Source organism: Borostomias antarcticus, assembly GCF_949987555.1.
Source record: "Borostomias antarcticus genome assembly, chromosome: 1".
Taxonomy (NCBI): domain Eukaryota; kingdom Metazoa; phylum Chordata; class Actinopteri; order Stomiiformes; family Stomiidae; genus Borostomias; species Borostomias antarcticus.
Window position 1 is genome coordinate 11,270,591 of NC_140234.1, and position 20,000 is coordinate 11,290,590.

The window sequence follows — 20,000 nt, forward strand, 5'->3', positions numbered from 1 at the left end:
AGATGTAACAGTTGCTCTGAGCCACGCCGGTCTGGGAGTCCAGGAAGGGCAGACGCATGGAGCGCTCCGCACACAGCCTGGCGTTGTAGCTGCGACAGTGTTCTATGGCCTCCCTGTAGAACTCCTCTCCCAGACTGTGTGTGTGTGTGTGTGTGAGGGGGGGGTAGGAGGAGCAGGGAGGAGTACGGGTGGGGGGGGGGGGGGGCAACAGGGAGGCAGAAGGGGCAGCAAGGGAGCAGCAGGGGCAATAGCATGAATAAACAGCACATCCTGCCACTCATCTGCTTAAAGATGCTTCAAGGTACAGTCTGACATTTACCTGTTCTTGATGACTGCTCCTCCAGATTGCCTGTAGAGACAGGGAATGAGAGAGAGAGAGAGAGAGAGAGAGAGAGAGAGACAGAGACAGACAGACAGATAATGAGAGAGAAGGAGAAAGGGATATACAGTAATGAGAATCTTCTATTTCTTATTCTTCTTCTTCTTCTTCACAGATTGATTTCAGCTACAGACAGAACTCCAAGGTCAGCACAATGCACACTTACTGTAAACAAGTCAAACAACACAGCATCATACACACACACACACACAGCTTACATTACTGTACAGTTACAGTGAGATAGTACTACAGTTCATTGTGCTGTCAGGCAGAGAACACAGTGAAGGGGTAACACACACACACACACACACACCGTGCTAACTCACAGAAACAAATACCCATACGCGCCAAACACGTTAACGCACACCCGCACCCCCCCCCCCCCCCCCACACACACACACGTACACACTCACAAACCCATACACAGCTTTTAAAATATTGAGTGTGTGATGTGGAAATAAGCTCGGCCTTAAAAAGCAGCGCCAGCTCTGATGGAGGAGAGAATGGGGGGAGAGGAGGAGGAGGAGGAGGAAGAGGAGGAGGAAAAAAAACATTCAAAATGCAAAGCAGCCAGCCCTTGAGAACCCCCCCCACCCCCCCCCCCCCCCCACCATGCACCACCGGCCAACCAAATCCAGCAAGACCCACCCTCCAGCCCCCCCCCCTCTCTCTCTCTCTCTCTCTCTCTCTCCCTCTCTCTCTCTCCCCCTCTCCTCTGCAGCTATTGGTGGTATTGGTATAAGTCGGCCTCTCAATAATAAGTTGACAGCTGTAGAAAATGGCCGCTTTCAATTTGGTGCTTCTGCCTGTAATCTCATTACGGGAGGCTGGCGGCCTTGAGAGTGCTGGAGAGAAAGGAGTATTTGGGGGTGGTGGATGACGGCCGGCCGCCTGGCCTGCGAAGAAGAGTAGGATGGCACAAGTGGAAAGAGAGAGAGAGAGAGAGAGAGATAGATATAGAGAGGAGGGGAGGAGGGAGAGATGGATAGTGGGAGAGAAAGAGAGAGGGAGAGAGACAATGGAAGGGGTGAGATGAGCAGAGATAGAGGCTGAGACCGACAGACAGACAGACAGACAGACAGACAAAGAGAGTGAGAGAGAGAGAGAGAGAGAGAGAGAGAGAGAAGGGGGGGGGGGCAGGGCTGACTTGGCCTGGCATAACCTTGCTGTGTGGCTTATTACAGCTTGGCTTGGCCTGGCCTGGTACAGCTTGGCTTGGTTTCAGCTGTTTTGTTAGAGACAGAGAGAGAGAGAGAGAGAGAGAGAGAGAGAGAGAGAGAGAGAAGCAGGCCAGGAGAGACCAGGCAGTAGTATAGTAGTATCCCCACGGCTGTCGAGAGGGAGAGACCACAATCAGACACACTCATGTACAGGCATAGATACTACTGTAGGTTATACTGTAGATGGAGACGGACAGAAGTGTAAACACACATACATGTACATGCGTACAAACACACACACACACACACCAACACACCACTAACACAGGGAGATACAGGAGCATATAGCTGGGAGAACACCCTCCAATACACACACACACACACACACACACACAATCACTCTCTCTCATACAGCCATATTGTCTCAGAAAATTAGAATATTGTGAAAAAGTCCATTATTTTCTGTAATTTAATTCAAAGAGTGAAACTTCCATATATTCTAGATCCATTACACACAGTGAAATATTTCAAGCCTTTTTTGTTTTAATCTTTATGATTGTACAGTATGTTCAGTATATTAATTTATAAACTCAATACTTGGTCGGGGCTCCTTTTGCACAAATTACTGCATCAACGTGGAGCAACATGGAGGCAATAAGCCTTGAAATATTTCACTACATGTGTAATGAATCTATATTATGTTATTATTTCACTTTTTGAATTAAATATACTACATACATACATACATACATACATACATACATACACACATACACACATACATACACACATACATACATACATACATACATACATACACACATACATACATACATACATACATACATACATACATACATACATACATACATACATACATGCACATAACCTTCCAAGGTAGCACAAGCCCCCACATCAACCCCTCCCATAACCCACTGTCACAGACACAGGGGGGTGGGGGGTGGGGGGTGGGGTTCAAGAGCCAGGAAGTGTAGTCTAGACCAGGCATCCCCAGCCCCGCACAATGCCACATCCTCACTTAACAAACTACACTGCCCAGGACTCAGAACACTCCTGGATGCTCTCCAATTAGCTGCAATTAGCAGAGGGCTGAGCGATAGGGAAACAGAGGGCTCCCTCTAGAGGAGAGACAGAGGCATTGAAAGAGGCCAGACTATCAGGATGATGGAGAGTTCATGTGAATTAGGCAACCATTTTGGTTTGTAAACTAGAGAAAGAAGGATAACTATGTGACTACACACTACAATTATATCTACTACTAATTACATCTTCTACTACTAATGATATCCACGGGCGCCCGGGTAGCTCAATGGGCTGGGGCGCTAACCAGGTAAAGGCTAGTCCTTTCTGCAGAGGCGTGGGTTTGAATCCGGCCCACGTCCTTTGCTGCATGTCTTCCTCTCTCTCTCTCTCTCTCTCTCTCTCACCTTTCCTGTCTGTCACCTACACTGTCCTATCATAATAAAGCAGTAATGCCTTAAAAAATATAAAATCTACTACTAATTTACTGAAATGGATGTAGTGAGTGCATTAACAAGGTGTTCAGGGTGATGTGAGGCCTACATGCCAGGCTGGGAATGTGTATGGGTGGGCTTGTGTGTGTATATGTTTGTGTGCGCATGTGCGTGTGTGTGTGTGTGTGTGTGGCTAGGCAGATGGACAAGGAGGAGAACATGTGTGTGGACAGGTGTGCAGACCTGTGTGTGGGCCACAGCACGTTGAACACCTTGTGTGTGTGTGTGTGTGTGTGTGTGTGTGTGTGTGTGTGTGTGTGTGTGTGTGTGTGTGCACTAGCCAGCTGGCCTGTCCATAGGTCTGTGCTGATAACAGTTGGGTCTGCTCTATCCTGGGCCCATGGTAGACATGGTAACAGTATGATCGCATCCCCAAACACCTTGAAGACACATTTCACAGGTTTAGATGAGAACCTTTAGCTTGATTGTTGAATGTATGTTATTGAATGTTAAACAATGTCTAACATCAAACCAAGTATACATACAGTAGTTTTAAGGATTTGATCATGTTACCTAATGCTGAGTCAGCTGACTAGCAGGTCCAGGTCTAGCAGGTCTACAAACTGGCTCTGCTGTGTAGTAGTTTCAGGCAGACAGATCTAGGGTCTGGACCTGGACCTGGACCTGGACCTGGACCTGGACCTGGACCTGGACCTGGACCTGGACCTGGACTTGGATCTATTCTAGCCTAGCCTAGTCTAGCCTGGTCTGGTCTGGTTTAGTTTGTTCTGGTCTGGGATTGGTCTGGTCTGGTCTGGTCTGGTCTGGTCTAGTCTGGTCTGGTCTGGTCTGGTCTGGTCTGGTCTGGTCTGGTCTGGGTTTGGTCTGGTCTGGTCTGGTCTGGTCTGGGTCTGGTCTGGGTCTGGGTCTGGTTTGGTTTGGTTTGGTTTGGTTTGGTCTGGTCTGGTCTGGTCTGGTCTGGTCTAGTCTGGTCTGGTCTGGTCTAGTCTAGTCTGGTCTGGTCTGGTCTGGTCTAGTCTGGTCTAGTCTGGTCTGGTCTGGTCTGGTCTGGTCTAGTCTAGTCTGGTCTAGTCTGGTCTAGTCTGGTCTAGTCTAGTCTGGTCTGGTCTGGGCTGGGCTGGTCTAGTCTGGTCTGGTCTGGTCTGGTCTGGTCTGGTCTGGTCTGGTCTGGTCTGGTCTAGTCTAGTCTGGTCTGGTCTGGTCTGGTCTGGTCTGGTCTGGTCTGGTCTGGTCTGGTCTGGGCTGGTCTAGTCTAGTCTAGTCTGGTCTGGTCTGGGCTGGTCTGGTCTGGTCTGGTCTGGTCTAGTCTGGTCTGGTCTGGTCTTGCCTGGTCTGGTCTGGTCTGGTCTGGTCTGGTCTGGTCTAGTCTGGTCTGGTCTGGTCTGGTCTAGTCTGGTCTGGTCTGGTCTAGTCTAGTCTGGTCTGGTCTGGTCTGGTCTGGTCTGGTCTGGTCTGGTCTGGTCTGGTCTAGTCTGGTCTGGTCTGGTCTAGTCTGGTCTGGTCTGGTCTGGTCTGGTCTAGTCTGGTCTGGTCTGGTCTGGTCTGGTCTGGTCTGGTCTGGTCTGGTCTGGGCTGGTCTGGTCTGGTCTGGCCTGGCCTGGTCTGGTCTGGTCTGGTCTGGTCTAGTCTGGTCTGGTCTGGTCTGGTCTGGTCTAGTCTGGTCTGGTCTGGTCTGGTCTAGTCTGGTCTGGTCTGGTCTGGTCTAGTCTGGTCTGGTCTGGTCTGGTCTGGTCTGGGCTGGTCTGGTCTGGCCTGGCCTGGTCTGGTCTGGTCTGGTCTAGTCTGGTCTGGTCTGGTCTGGTCTGGTCTGGTCTAGTCTGGTCTGGTCTGGTCTGGTCTAGTCTGGTCTGGTCTGGTCTGGTCTGGTCTGGTCTGGTCTGGTCTGGTCTAGTCTGGTCTGGTCTGGTCTGGTCTGGTCTAGTCTGGGCTGGGCTGGTCAGCTTTGTAAGCTGGCAGACTCAGAGAGCCAATCACTAGATCTCCTCCACCCCTCCCCCAACTTGCACTGCAGAATAGATTACACTATACAATATCCCCCTCACCCAGTCTCCCCCCACAACCCCCAACCCCCCCATCCCTCCCTTCCTTCCTTCATCGCTCCTTCCCCCTCCCCCCCTCCCTCCTCTCTCTCTCAGTACTCCCCCTCTCCCCCTCTCTCTCTCTCTGTACCCAGAGAAATGATTTATCTGGCTTTCTTCTCTCTCCTCTACAGATGTGACTGCTATTCCTCTGTTCTCTGAAGATAACTGGAGGGGAGGAGAGAGGAGAGGAGAGGGGAGGAGAGGAGAGAGGAGGGAGGAGAGAGGAGAGAGGAGAGAGGAGAGAGGAGAGAGGAGAGAGGGAGGAGAGGAGAGGAGAGGAGAGGAGAGGAGAGGAGAGGAGAGGAGAGGAGAGGAGAGGAGAGGAGAGGAGAGGAGAGGAGAGGAGAGGAGAGGAGAGGAGAGGAGAGGAGAGGAGAGGAGAGGAGAGGAGAGAGGGCCTCACACTCGTACATGTTCTACAGACCCTATACGGTATCTCCTACACTGTAAGTCTGCAGCAGGATGTGGTTCAGTCATCATATATATTTTATCATTGGCTGGGTTCCCTCCCAAGCTCATTAAAGAACATACTTACAGAACATGATCAATAGCATTCAGTACACGTATGCATGCTTGCATGAGACATATGAGTGTGTATGTGGGTGTGTGTGTGTGTGTGTGTGTGTGTGTGTGTGTGTGTGTGTGTGTGTGTGTGTGTGTGTGAGAGAGAGGAGGTAGCTGCCAGTCTACAGTAGCAGCTGGAGAACATCAGGCCGCTGTCACCTTGACGACGGTGGAACTGATGTTACAGTGACATCAGCAACAACGGATAGACACACAATAGAGCTACTGCACTGTGTGTGTGTGTGTGTGTGTGTCTGAGTGCCTGCAATCATAGGTGTGTTTATATTAATCTGTCTGTGAGTTTCTCTGTTTGTCTGTGTCTGTGTGTGTGTGTATTTGTGTGTGTGTGTGTGTGTGTGTATTTGTATGTGTGTGTATTTATCTTTGTGTGTGTGTGTGCGCGTGTATTCATCTGTGTGTGTGTGTGTGTGTTTGTGTGTATTTATCTGTGTGTGTGTTTATGTGTGTGTGTATTTATCTGTGTGTGTGTGTGTATTAATCAGTGTGTGTGTGTGTGTGTGTATTAATCAGTGTGTGTGTGTGTGTATTAATCAGTGTGTGTGTGTGTGTGTGTATTTATCTGTGTGTGTGTGTGTGTGTGTGTGTGTGTGTATTAATCAGTGTGTGTGTGTGTGTGCGTGTGTATAAATCATTGTGTGTGTGTGTGTGTGTGTGTGTATTAATCAGTGTGTGTGTGTGTGTGTGTGTATTTATCTGTGTGTGTGTGTGTGTGTGTGTGTGTGTGTGTGTGTATATTAATCAGTGTGTGTGTGTGTGTGTGTGTGTGTGTGTGTGTGTGTGTGTGTATTTATCTGTGTGTGTGTGTATTTATCTGTGTGTGTGTGTGTGTGTGTGTGTTTCCTTGCTGTGCATTTAGGGCAGTTCATCAGGGTGAGGCAGCGTGCTGCTGAACACAGGTCCTTCAGGTGAGATTTATTACCTCTGCACTGGATCCTCTCTCTACACATACAGTACACTGAGTGTGTGTGTGTGTGTGTATCCACACTCGGCAACCTTACTAAAGTACTGCAGGAAGAAACTCTCATTGGGTGTGTGACTCCATCCTCCAGTTTAAAACCATCTCCAGATCTGATCTGAACACACCGGAAAAACAGCCAGTCTGCACTGGTACTGTAAGACCAGCGAGACGAGAGCAGAGCTCTGGTACTGTAAGACCAGCGAGACGAGAGCAGAACTCTGGTACTGTAAGACCAGCGAGACGAGAGCAGAACTCTGATACTGTAAGACCAGCGAGACGAGAGCAGAACTCTGGTACTGTAAGACCAGCGAGACGAGAGCAGAACTCTGATACTGTAAGACCAACGAGACGAGAGCATAACTCTGGTACTGTAAGACCAGCGAGACGAGAGCAGAACACTGGTACTCTAAGACCAGTGAGACGAGAGCAGAACACTGGTACTCTAAGACCAGCGAGACGAGAGCAGAACACTGGTACTCTAAGACCAGCGAGACGAGAGCAGAACACTGATACTCTAAGACCAACGAGTCGAGAGCAGAACACTGGTACTCTAAGACCAGCGAGACGAGAGCAGAACACTGATACTCTAAGACCAGCGAGTCGAGAGCAGAACACTGGGGAAGTTAGGATCCTGGGACGCAATGGAAGGAAGGTTTTCAGAGATGGTGTGGAGAGCTTTGACAGGTGGAGATGACAGGGGGATGGGGAAAGAGAGGAAGAGTAGGGAGAAGGAGAGGAAGATGGAGAGAGAAGGAGAGGAAGAGAAAAGTTGAAAGAGGGACACAGAGAGGGAAAGAAAGAGTAATTTGTCACAGGCCGTCTCTTCACAGGGGATTTATAGGACCGTTCTCTCCTCTGGCCTGCTCTCTGCATCCACCAATCACAGCATTTACCCTACATGTCAGGATGGTATCATCACCTCGAAGGCCGGAGATCTTCCTCACAAACCGGGCCTATCCAGGCCTAAACCAAGCCCAACTCGGTCCCAACCCAGAACCCTTCTGAGCATGGCTACAAAACAATGCAATACAGCAGCAATACCACTACCAAGCAATGCTGCGAAGGCATATTTATGACTGCAGTCCTGTTGCAGTCAGACAGTCAGTCTCAGTCAGTCAGCCAGCCAACCAGCCAGCTAGCCAGCAAGTCAGTCAGTCAGTCAGTCAGTCAGTCAGTCAGTCAGTCAGTCAGTCAGCCAGCCAACCAGCCAGCTAGCTAGCCAGCCAGTCAGTCAGTCAGCCAACCAGCCAGCTAGCTAGCAAACCAGTCAGCCAGCCAGCCAGCCAGCCAGCCAGCCAGTCAGTCTCAGTCAGTCAGTCAGTCAGTCAGCCAGCCAGCCAGCCAGCCAGCCAGCCAGCCAGCCAGCTAGCCAGCCAGCCAGCCAGCCAGCCAACCAGCCAGCCAGCCAGTCAGTCAGTCAGTCAGTCAGTCAGTCAGTCAGTCAGTCTCAGCCAGCCAGCCAGCTAGCCAGCCAGCCAGTCAGTCAGTCAGTCAGTCAGTCAGCAGGTGAGTTATCCAGCTGTAAACACTGCACCAATCTCACTCCATTAAACAGGCAGCTCCTGTACTGTATCTCTCACATGTACAGACAACAACCCACAGACCTGCCACTGTGCTGTGTGTGTTAGTTGATTATTAGAAACAGGCTTGGTTGCACTCTTAGAAAGAAAGGGTTCCAAGAGGGTTCTGTTGCTCCTGTGGGAGAACCCTCTGGGTTTAGGGTTCTAGGAAACACCTGTTTTTCGAGTTAGGAGCCAACTCTACAACATAGGAAGTGGCAGTTGTAAGAGTCAGAGAGACAGGAAGTGGTGTGCCAAGGCCCATCTAGATCTTCTGTACTAAATCAACTTGCATCCAATGAAGAAAAGACAAGCGGAGAACCAGCACAGGTCTCCAACAAGACATCATTAACCCATTGAGCTGAAGTCTAGGCCTTAGCCCATCTGGAGTGCTCTCCTTCAAGTGTCAGTCGCATTGGGCCCTCGAACCACCTCTGTGACATAAGACGACCACTTGCTACAGGTGGGATCAAACCGCCGCCAACCTTACACACCCAAAAATCCCCTGGACCAAAGAGGTATTCCCCCATGATCCTGCTACACACTCCTTTTCCCTGCCCAGTCCTCCAATGGAAGTTCTCCTCATTCTCATTTGAACTACAACTCATATCCTGATCTGAACTACAAACCCCAGCTGTCTGGCTGAAGATCCAATAGGATCCCTCTGGATCGGGAGATGACTGACAGTTAGGTACCGTAGCTCTGGAGAAATAGGTCATTGAGCTAAAAATACATATCTGTGTCTCTCTTTCTCTCTCGTCCGCTCCCTCCCTCATCTTCTCATGAAGACAAAGAGAAAAATATCTGAAAAAATGGGGGGGGGGGGGGGGGTGACAGCAATAACCCCGGAAATAAATGACCTCACAGTGGGTTAAAGCTTGATATTATACAAACATATTTTGGGGAGGAGTGAGTGAAAGCTGAGAGAGACAGAGAGGTTGGGTTAAAAAAAAGAAGGGAGAGAGAGAGAAAGACAGTGAAAGAGGACAAGAGAGAGAGAGAGAGAACACTAGCTGGGTGGATGCTCAGGCTCCAGTGCGCTCGGCAGTCATCGTGCAGGCCTGTTTGAACAGTGAGTGAAAGGAGGGAGAGAGGGAGGGAGGGAGAGAGAGAGAGAGAGAGAGAGAGAGAGAGAGAGAGAGAGAGAGGGAGGGAGCACTGAATTATCATATGGCATTCATTTCCTCCAGATCAGTCGAGCACCGCAGAATCACCGCCAGGCCAGTCAGCTAGCAGCCTAGAGTAGTGTACTAGGGTAGAAAAAGTAGTATGCCAAACTACACTCTTTATACGGTGTTGTATTCTACTGTACTGTTCTGCAATGCTCTGTACGCAACCCTGCTCCAGAGAGAGACAGAATGAAGGGATGGAGGGATTGGGGGGAGAGAGGGAGGAGAGAGGGAGGAAGAAAGAGGAGAAAAGAGGAGATTTACGGCTGGTAGAGATACTGTATGTCAGTGAGGAAGCAGGGCTGCACAGCCGAGGGATGGATGGAGGGATGGAGGGATGGAGGGATGGAGGGATGGAGGGATGGATGGAGGGGATGGAGAAGGAGGGATTGCGTCGTGAGTCAGGGGTATGATATAGAGGAAAGCAAGATCAGGGTGAAAGGAGGACAGAGAGAGGGAGGGAGGGAGAGAGAGGAAGAAAGAGTTTGTTTGTGTGTGTGTGTGTGTGTGTGTGTGTGTGTGTGTGTGTGTGTGTGTGTGCGTGTGTGTGTGTGTGTGTGTGTGTGTGTGCGTGTGTGTGTGTGTGTACTGTGTGTGTGCGTGTGTGTGTGTGTTTACTGTGTGTGTGTGTGTGTGCGTGTGCGTGTGTGTACTGTGTGTGTGTGTGTGTGTGTGTGTGTGTGTGTACTGTGTGTGTGTGTGTGTGTGTGTGTGTGTGTGTGTGTGTGTGTGTGTGTGTACTGTGTGTGTGTGTGTGTGTGTGTGTACTGTGTGTGTGTACGCGCGTGGACATGGAAGAGAAGTAGTGAGGAGAGATTAAAAAAGGACTAATCCAGATGAACCGAGAGGTTGCCGGGAAATGGTGTGTGTGTGTGTGTGTGTGTGTGTGTGTGTGTGTGTGTGTGTGTGTGTGTGTGTGTGTGTGTGCGTGTGTGTGTGTGCGTTGCATGCGTGAAAGGTTGTCCAGTAGATTGGACCTGCATGCCTCTGGGAGCTGAGACCCTGATGGGGGGCCAACACACCTCAGCCAGTTCCCAGATTGCTAATCAGATCCCGGATGCAGTCCCAAATACTGATCCGACTTCAGTAGCCTATTAATCGTGTGCCTGATAGATGACTTATTCAAACTAGTACAGCCCAGGCTATAGCTAAGCCATAAACCTTAGCAGGCTATAACTCAATGAGCCTTTGAGGTTACTGAGGAGAATTCCCGTCGGGAATAATCAGTTCCCAGTCCAATGATGGTTACAGCCTCTCCCCGCTCTCTGGCCGCATTGGGTCCCTATTTTTCATGTAAATAAGTCAAATGAATCCCCTTGACATCGCCGAGCCGCGGCCCCTGGGACTGAGACGTCTAGCGACTCCCTCTTCTCGCGTGACTGAGTAGCTACTCCCTCCTCTCGCGTGACTGAGGAGCCGAAGTGCGACCGGTTAACCGTTAATTGGCATTGGAGCTTGGCCGGTCGCGCTGCACTTCTAGCGCAGACAGGCGGGGGTGCAGAGAAAGCCAATTCATAGCCTATATGGCGCTATTTCGTGTCATAGAAATGGTTTCGAACAGTATAGGTTTATTATTTATGTAGGGCCTACAGAATGGGGTTTTTAAACCTTTATTTAGACGGGTATCTCATTGAAACACAGGGTCTCATTCTCAAGAGAGACCTGGCCAAACGTTCAAGATGCAAGAGAATCCCTTTGCCAGAGTGGAGTAGAACATCAAATCTAATAGATTATAGTCCCTAAAGCGACGGAATAAATGGACTAGGGAATTAAAATAGTCAATATTGAAAAGAGAAAATGGGCGTCACTAGGTCATGCCACTGACCATCTGGGTCCTGCTCCCGCGTGCGCACCTTCTCTACATGTTTCCCAATGTTTCACAATAGTCTGTGCCACTGTAACTCTAATTATTTTCGTTTTTATTGAAGCACAGAGTCGTTTTAATTCAGCGAATAGGGCCCTACCCGTTGGCAACTTCAAAGTAACCCCTCAATTCAGGTTAGAAAAAAATGAGGATGAAATACCATCACACCCGCGGCTGATCATTGGCGACATCCTGAGAGGAACTGCTGCTTCTGCTGTGATCGTGAATAGCACGAAAATAGCACTCGTATTCATGAATTGCACGAAATGTCGCCTGTCTGATATCAGATACGCTGACAGAACCGACTGCATCGGTCTAGCCCGCTTCACACTCCCGTTCAGGTATGGCCACTCGATCACGACTTTCTTTGTTGCCAAGAGTCTGCAAATTATTCCACTATTAAAGATGCATGTTGACTCCTAATGCGTAAAAAGTCTTGCTTTTAGTAGCCTATTCCTCCCGGAGAATGTCTTAACACATGAAACTGACAGACGCACAGCCAGACACCTTTTGGACGCGAGCCCGTGCAGGGAGGTAGGCAGGCAGGCTGAATGTTCCTGCTGTTTAATCTGCACAAAGGAATCGAATGGAAACTTGATGGAATGTTCACCGGTCCGTCCAACGATTCCTGCCCGGTGACAATCGTCCAATCAATTGCAAGTCTTGTCACAAAAGTTAACCATTTCAATTGGTTATAATACATATTTTTAATTATTAAGCATTTTTTTTATTATAGGTACGCAAGTCTTATGGTGAAAGGGCTATCGGCTGTTAAAACAAATGCCAAAGCGAGCATGATATTTGCCCAGAGATCCAGGGAACCTAAAAAGCGATGTCAAAAGGTAGATATCAGGTATCGGCCGACATTGGCAGTGCCGGGTTCTGTTTGCTACCTGTTTACCGTTTCCAACGCGATTGGACAGGTATCAAGCACAACCTTCGCTAAAATTCTCTGTCAATGCAAAGATATTCGGTTGCGGTGAGTCGTTTGAATAGAGCGACCGGATCCGTGCATCCTCGGTGGCGGCTGACCGTGATCCACTCTATTGACAAGGGACACCGGGTCACCAAAATGTACTTCAACATTCCACCATATCGTTCACATGCGATCGCCGCCTCTGTGGAATTAATTCACGTCTAGCAACTGTGTCTACATTTTGGAACATAATCCGGCCAGGCAGAACACAAAGCGGTTCCCAAATCTAACTTTGTACCGCTGCTCCTTCCCCAATCAGATGTCCATAGCTTGCCATATGCACAAGGATGTGTGCACTTCTAAAACGATGCATAAAAATGCTCACTGATCAACTCGGAACGGACTGACAGCGTGCAGAAATTAATTCCCCCAAATGTTGAAGGTAAATGTATCTACTTACGATTTCAGAGGGTTCTGTACCGCTGTGGCCATTTTGATATAGTATGATACAATGTAACACTGCAGATCCCGGTATTGTACATGTAATATACCAGCAATTTCAATTCCATTCATTCTCTGGGGCTGCGGCTGGAGCCGCCAGCCAATAGGAGCTGGAACCGTCGGTGACAGGTTTGGGGAAATGTAGTTTTTTACACATGTCAATATTCAACATGCGGACTGTTACTGTACTACAACTACCAGTGTGTAGCGCGGTCCAAATGTATAACGGTCCCGCCTTGGACCTGTATGGGTAAATCCAAAACGTCTACAGTAATGTCAAGGTTGGGTTTCTGGGCTGTCAGTCTCTAGGTGCCACACTTTCTGATGCATTGTTTCCCTCACATGCCTTGCAGATGTAGAAATGTGTGGTTAGGGCGAGGCTGTGTGCTTGGAGGAACTTCCAGAAATATTGCCGATGTACAGTATTAGACGGACCCTGTGCTGTCCCAGAACACCCGAGTAGAAATTAAGGTGATTCGTATAATATGGGCGCACACATGCACACGCGCACGCGTGTACACACACATGTACGCACACACACACACAACACGCGCGCGCACACGTACACACACACACACACACACACACACACAATTGATTCGTTTTTACATCAGACCATTTTCACAGTCTCATAACCGTTTGAAAGATAATAACACAAAGGAGCAGAAGTAGGCCTATGGGTATTTTATATTGATTAATATTATTAATTGATTATTATTGATTAATAATGCACATATAGCCTATTGATTAAAAATGTAGGGAGATCGAGGGAGACTCCATATAAAAACTACTCATAGACTGAGGAATAAGAGATATGTTGACAGATAGGTCTATGGATAATCTAGAATATAGCCTGGTGATCATGCGCTCAAGAGTTTTAATCATTTATAATTTAAGGGGGGGGGGGGGGTGTTAGAGGAGAGGATAATTGATTCTTTCAGACATTGGCTGCTTTCTCTGTTCAGCCAGGAGAATAGAACTGTAGAGCAGTGATGGAATTTCTCCCGCCACGTCAGTTTAGAAGCGGTGGCGCCACGCCGAAGCCAGTCTGTGACATGTGATATTTATAGATCTCTGCTAACAAATATTTAATGAACATTAACAGTCATCTCTATGGGGTGGACTATTGCAATAAAACACACACTCGTAAGATGTTGACGTAGGCTTAGTTTAGAATGGGAGATGCAATAACTGGGTGATAATATTACAACCCATGTGATTTTTCAATTTGCCTTCTAAATGATCACCAATGGATTTTCATCACTAGCCTAATTGAGGACTTGAGGCCTACTACTAAGATTTGTGTTAGAAGTTCACCAAAAGCAGTGCATTAATAAATAAAACGTATAAACATGGTAAGCCGTACGTAGAACGTGATGTGCTTTCTAACTTCTTTTCAGTTCTTCGAAGTCAAATTCATCTTTTCGCTCCCCTGAAGGCTACAGGTTTCCAGAAAGCCCACAAGGTGACGCTGTTTCCCAACTCACGCCGAGCATCTCACGCACGCACGTTGGCGGACGTGCTCCCTGGCTCCTCCCACACGGACGCACGTTGGCGAACGTGCTCCCTGGCTCCTCCCACACGGACGCACGTTGGATACTTGTTTTGGTGACGACTCTCTTGTTTAGCAGCAGATGGGACTCGTAATAAAGGGACAGATTGTGGTTGCGACGTTTCTACGGCTAGCTGGCGACCAAGAGATGGCTTTATAGACAACAATGTCCGAACTACTGGTAAAAGAAATGGACAGGGTGTCGCTTTGTCACAAGAAAACCGAGTCTCTGCCTGCCAGCGGTCGGAGCTTCCTGTTGGTGGACGAGCAGGAAAACCTCCAGGTAACGATCTGAGCTAAACTAACGCGTCCCTATCGGCCTTTGTCTTGTGGGGGGTTGAAAAACCAAACAAAAGTCCAGTTCGGACCATTCTGTTGTCGTAGCCCTCGCCAGCCAAACCAGGAGAGGATAGATAGCTACCTAGTGGTTGGTTTCGCCAGACACTTTATAGCTAGCTAGCTATCTACGCGAGGTATGTGTAGCCACCTCAATACGCCTCGTATTTACTTTCGTTATATCTAAAGTTTCAAGCCCACGGGGAATTCGATGTCAAAAGGCTTTTCGGCCATATGGCTTTTTCGACAGCTAGCTAACTGTAAGGGTCTCCCTTGTCTGCTGGCAGCTATTGCACCTACCTTAGTAGCTAGCCAGCTTATATATTGACCGGTTGTTTTCTTAAATGGGAAAGTCCCACCCTATGAGTCAGCAGGCTAGATGTTAACAGGAGGAGCTAGAGTGTCTTTTTGGATAGCGGTCACTAACCGCCCCCCTCTTCTCTCTCCAGGTCCAGGATGAGGCGGAGTTCTTGGAGCGTCTGGGTTGTGGCGAGGTGCCGGGCGTAAAGGTCCTCTCCATCTTCGGTAACACCGGCGACGGCAAGTCCCACACGCTCAATCACATTCTTTTCGGCGGGGAGGACGTGTTCTACACCTCCAAGTCGCCCAGCTCGTGCACGGTGGGCGTGTGGGCGAGCTACGACCCCGGCCTGGGCCTGGTGGCGCTGGACACAGAGGGGCTCCTGGGGGCCGCGGTCAATCAGAACCAGCGTATGAGGCTCCTGCTGAAGGTGACTAGTGACCAGCGTTTTCATCGGATACCGAACTGGAGCTTCTGATACACAGGTGTCTGACATGAAAAAGCCTCTGATTTTTTTTTGTTGTCATTTTTCCTCTACCCCGTCCTTTCCGCTCCACTCCTCTCCCTTCTTCTCCTCCAACTCATCCCCTCTTTCCACCCTCCCCTCTCACCCATCATTTATCCCATCACCCCCCCTTCTCCTCCTCTTCCTCCCCCTCCTCTTCTTCCTCCCCCTCTCCTCCTCCTCCCCCTCTGCCCCCTCCTCTTCTTCCTCCCCCTCTCCTCCTTCTCCCCCTCTTTCCCCTCCTCCTCCTCCTCCCCCTCCCCCTCCCCCTCCCTCCTCCTCCCCCTCCAGGTGTTGGCGGTCTCGGACGTGGCTGTGTACCGCACGCGGGCCGAGCGTCTCCACAACGACATGTTCCAGTTCCTGAGCAGCGCCTCGGGGGCCTACCTGCGTCACTTCACCCCCGAGCTGAGGGCCCTCTCCAGCCGCTGCGGCATGGACGTGCCCCTCTCCACGCTGGGGCCCGCCGTCATCGTGTTCCAGGAGACCACGCACACTCAGCTGCTGGGATACGGTACAATCAATGGATTTAATTGATTGATTATTGATTGATATATAAATATAATATGAACTTGGCACGGATCTGACGGACCAGTATACGATGCGATCAATCTATTTAAAGCTCAATGAGATCACTTTTTTATACAGTAGGACCCCACTTATCCGAACCCAACGGGACCGCAGGTCGTTCGTATCTCTGAAATGTCCGGATGACTGAAACTTATGTTAAAATGCACCAAATTCAATAAGTGGTATACTTGTTTCATATAGACTCATAATACACCGATAAATACCCTTAATTACTTGTGAAAATGCATCAAAATTGCAATCAAATAGCCAACTAAACTCATATAGCCTAGCCTTTAATAGACCTACAGTAGCCTAGAATAAAATAAACGAATTTCCACTTGAGTGCATGCTTTGATACAGTACTTTATTCTCAAACGAGGCGTATGCTGCATCGATAGGCTACTGTATTCGCAGAACAAAATGAGACATTAGAACAATTAGAGCAAATTATAATAAATAAATAAATGAAATGACAGACAAGTTATATTGCAGCCTAAACAACCGATGTAGGCTAACGTGGCCTAGGCTGTAGGCTATTATTTAACAAATACAGTAGGCCTAGTAGGATAATCTACATGCCCACAACACGTCTGTGTTCCTGAAGTCCATTAACTGGGAACGAAAAATGACTCGATGCTCCTCTGCTTCAGGTTGCTGACGCGCTTTCTGGCTACCAAGGAATGCAGCTCTCGCGCAGCAGACTCGTTTGCGTTTTGCGCTCGACATTAAAGTAACAAAGAAATGAAACGTGACAGTAGGCTACAGGCAACATGTAGGTCTACATACAGTTCTGTTTTATGTTTTTATTTACAGTAGGATACAGTACGTGTTTATTATGACCGATTTAAATGCAAGTAGGCCTACAGTACTGTAATGAAAATCCCACCAGTAACCACATAGAAAAAAAAAAAAAAAAAATTTTTTTAAGCCTGTCCGGTAGACCGGGAGGTTTGGATCTCTGAAGTTCGGATGAGTGGGGTCCTACTGTAGTTCAATATTCACCTTTACTTGCTATTAGTTTATGAATTGGCCTTAGCAAGACCCCAAAAATCATTTTCGTGACATGAGACTACATGAGACCCTGTGAATTAATTATTTTAGAATTTCAGTGTACTGGCTAGTACACTAGCGGGAAATCTTGTGGTGGAAACGGAAGTGACGCGTTTTGCGTGTCACAATATCAGGAAGACAACAAAATACTTTGCCCCGCGAAACGAAATCTGCGAAGCAGCCATAGCTGAATCTCAAGCGGGTGCGACTTGTACAAAGAAAGAAGGTATTTACCTGCATTGAAGCCATCCTTCCAGAAAGTCCTTTGAAGTAGCTACAAGCTTCCAATCCAGTCAGGCGCCTTTGTTATCAGTGGGGGACTGTGGGAAGTGTGGTTCTTAAAATGTAGAACTGATTTTATCATTACATTAGTCATTTAGCAGACGCTTTTATCCAAAGCGACTAACAATAATTGCATTTAACGTAGGAAGAGCCAATGTACTACTACTTACCAGAACTCACAAGTGCATCTTACCTCTAAAACAAGTGACTAAGAGCATAATCTAGTGCTGAAGGCAAAGTGCAAGAATCGCAATCTGGTTATCACGACCAGAGGGCCGCCAAAGTGCAGAGTTATCTCATTTCGCTTTAATTGATTAATACAAAATAAATAAATAAAATAAGATGAACTTACCACAGATACCATTATTGAAGCAGTATTTCTATGCGTTGTGTCTGTCTCCCCCCCCCCCCAGAGAGTAGTGTCCCGGGGCACGCTGACACGCTGCTCCAGAGGCGCTTCCACGACCTGGGGCTGAGCACCGAGGCCTTCAGCTCCGTCCAGTACGTGGGCACCCAGACCGTCACGCCCCCTACTGACTACAGCAGGCTACTACAGGCTGTCAGGCAGCAGGTCAGGAACACGACCACGCGCTCGCCACGACAGCCCGCCATAGTGTACAGCGCCCTGCAGGTCAGTACGAGACGGGTGTGTGTGTGTGTGTGTGTTAGGGGTCGGCGTCAGGGTGTGTGTGTGTGCTTGTAACCTCCTGTTCTCCCTCCATCCAGGTCCTGAGTGAGAGGTTCTGTGGGGAGATCTGTGATGATAAGATCCCCCTCTACTCCTTCTTCCCCGACGAATACTTCACCTGCTCCTCAGTCTGCCTGAGCTGCAAGTATGACACCTACTGACGCACACACACACAGACACACACACACATACACACACACACACACACACACACACACACTCGCACTTAATTCACTCAAATACAAACAAACATACACACACACAAACATACTCACACCTAACTCACTCAAATACAATGTGACTTCATCAGACTCACCATTCCCAAATCCCGCGCCGTCTTTGGCCGTTTTGCTGCAGCACATGATTGGAACACGTTAGAAAACCCTCTCAAACCCACCGTCCTCACATCACTCACTGCTCTCAAACAAAATCTACAACAGATCGTAGTCGACTGTTGCACCTGTTGATCTTCCATGCCCCCCTCCCTCAGTCCCTTACTCCCCCCTCGTTCCCACCGCCCTACCCCCCCCCCTGCTCTCTCTCTGTCTCCCTCTCTCTCTCTCGCTCTCTCTCCCCTCCATCTCTCTCTCGCTCTCTCTCCCCTTTCTCTCTCTCTCTCTCTCTCTCTCTCTCTCTCTCTCTCTCTCCCTGTCTCTCTCTCCCTCTCTCTCGCTCTCTCTCTCTCTCTCCCTGTCTCTCTCCCTCTCTCTCGCTCTCTCTCCCCTTTCTCTCTCTCTCTCTCTCTCTCTCTGTCTCTCTCCCTCTCTCTCGCTCTCTCTTCCCTTTCTCTCTCTCTCTCTCTCTCTCTCTCTCTCTCTCTCGCTCTCTCTTCTCTTTCTCTCTCTCTCTCTCACCCATTATGATGCTATTTATACTTAACCTCTCGTATTATTCTATCATTATTTTTTGTATATTAATGTATTTTATTATTGCTGATGTAAATGATGTGTACATAACATGTTTATTTTCAGCCTCCCATTCCCCCTCTTCCTCAGGCTGCTTTTGTATAGAAGAATTTGTTCTTAATTGCTTGCCTGGGTAAATAAAGGTTAAATAAAAAAATAAAATAAAAAACGAACTCACTCAAATACAAACACACACATACACACACACACACACACACACACGTCAAATACAAACACAGACCCTCTGTGTTTGTTTGTTTGTTTAGCTCTCTGCAGGGCTGTGATGATCTCATATCTGATGCTGACGCTGGAGTCTGTCTGTCACAAATAGATGGTGGAGGCAGAGAGACTCCATCTGTCCCTCTTCCTAATGTGTTAGTGATGGTGCACACATGTGCACGCACACACACACTCATACACACACACACACACACACACTCATACACACACACACACACACACTCATACACACTCATACACACACACTAATGTAGACATACGGGAAGATGAAGAGGAATGGCTTTAGGCCACTGGCCAAATTATGCTTTGTTTGTGTGTGCATGCGCATCTGTGTGTGTGTGTGTGTGTGTGTGTGTGTGTGTGTGTGTGTGTGTGTGTGTTTGTGTGCGCGTGTGTGTGTGTGTGCGTGTGTGTGTGCGTGCGTGCGTGCGTGTGTGTCTCCTCCCCTCAGCGTGCGCTGTAAGAATGGGATGAACCACCTGAGAGACAGGATCCCCCACACGGCGGATGGTCTGTGCCAGTACGTCCACCAGTACAACAACAAGGTGCTCATCTGCAAGGTGAGACCTCTACTGGAACATAGAAACAGACAATATAGACAGGACCTCAAGGTGATACCTCTACTGGAACATAGAAACAGACAGCATAGACCGGTCCTCAAGGTGATACCTCTACTGGAACATAGAAACAGACAGCATAGACCGGTCCTCAAGGTGACACCTCTACTGGAACATAGAAACAGACAGCATAGACCGGTCCTCAAGGTGATACCTCTACTGGAACATAGAAACAGACAGCATAGACCGGTCCTCAAGGTGATACCTCTACTGGAACATAGAAACAGACAGCATAGACCGGTCCTCAAGGTGACACCTCTACTGGAACATAGAAACAGACAGCATA

General features: G+C 48.6%; 2 protein-coding genes across 3 annotated transcripts in view; one reads left to right on the forward strand and one right to left on the reverse strand.

Annotated features, from left to right (window-relative positions):
- The window catches only part of dpf1 (double PHD fingers 1), a gene marked incomplete at both ends in the record, with an annotated part of 30,278 nt that extends 17,454 nt beyond the window's left edge, over positions 1–12,824 (reverse strand). Inside the window, 3 exons of one of the 2 annotated variants that reach the window (XM_084435775.1) lie at positions 1–134; positions 320–349; positions 12,628–12,824. The exon at positions 1–134 is cut by the window's left edge and continues 27 nt beyond it. In XM_084435775.1, coding sequence (XP_084291901.1) covers positions 1–134; positions 320–349; positions 12,628–12,740 — 277 coding nt within the window. The remainder of the gene's footprint in view (positions 135–319; positions 350–12,627) is intronic. The other variant, XM_084435774.1, reaches the window with a different exon arrangement.
- A 1,476-nt stretch (positions 12,825–14,300) lies between these two features.
- LOC311310471 (zinc finger FYVE domain-containing protein 1) overlaps positions 14,301–20,000 on the forward strand; it is a gene marked incomplete at its 3' end in the record, with an annotated part of 15,014 nt that continues 9,314 nt past the window's right edge. The window contains exons 1-6 of the mRNA XM_084439983.1: positions 14,301–14,503; positions 15,006–15,287; positions 15,654–15,876; positions 17,678–17,895; positions 17,991–18,097; positions 19,549–19,657. Of these exons, the coding sequence (XP_084296109.1) occupies positions 14,387–14,503; positions 15,006–15,287; positions 15,654–15,876; positions 17,678–17,895; positions 17,991–18,097; positions 19,549–19,657 (1,056 nt within the window). The 5' untranslated portion in view covers positions 14,301–14,386. The remainder of the gene's footprint in view (positions 14,504–15,005; positions 15,288–15,653; positions 15,877–17,677; positions 17,896–17,990; positions 18,098–19,548; positions 19,658–20,000) is intronic.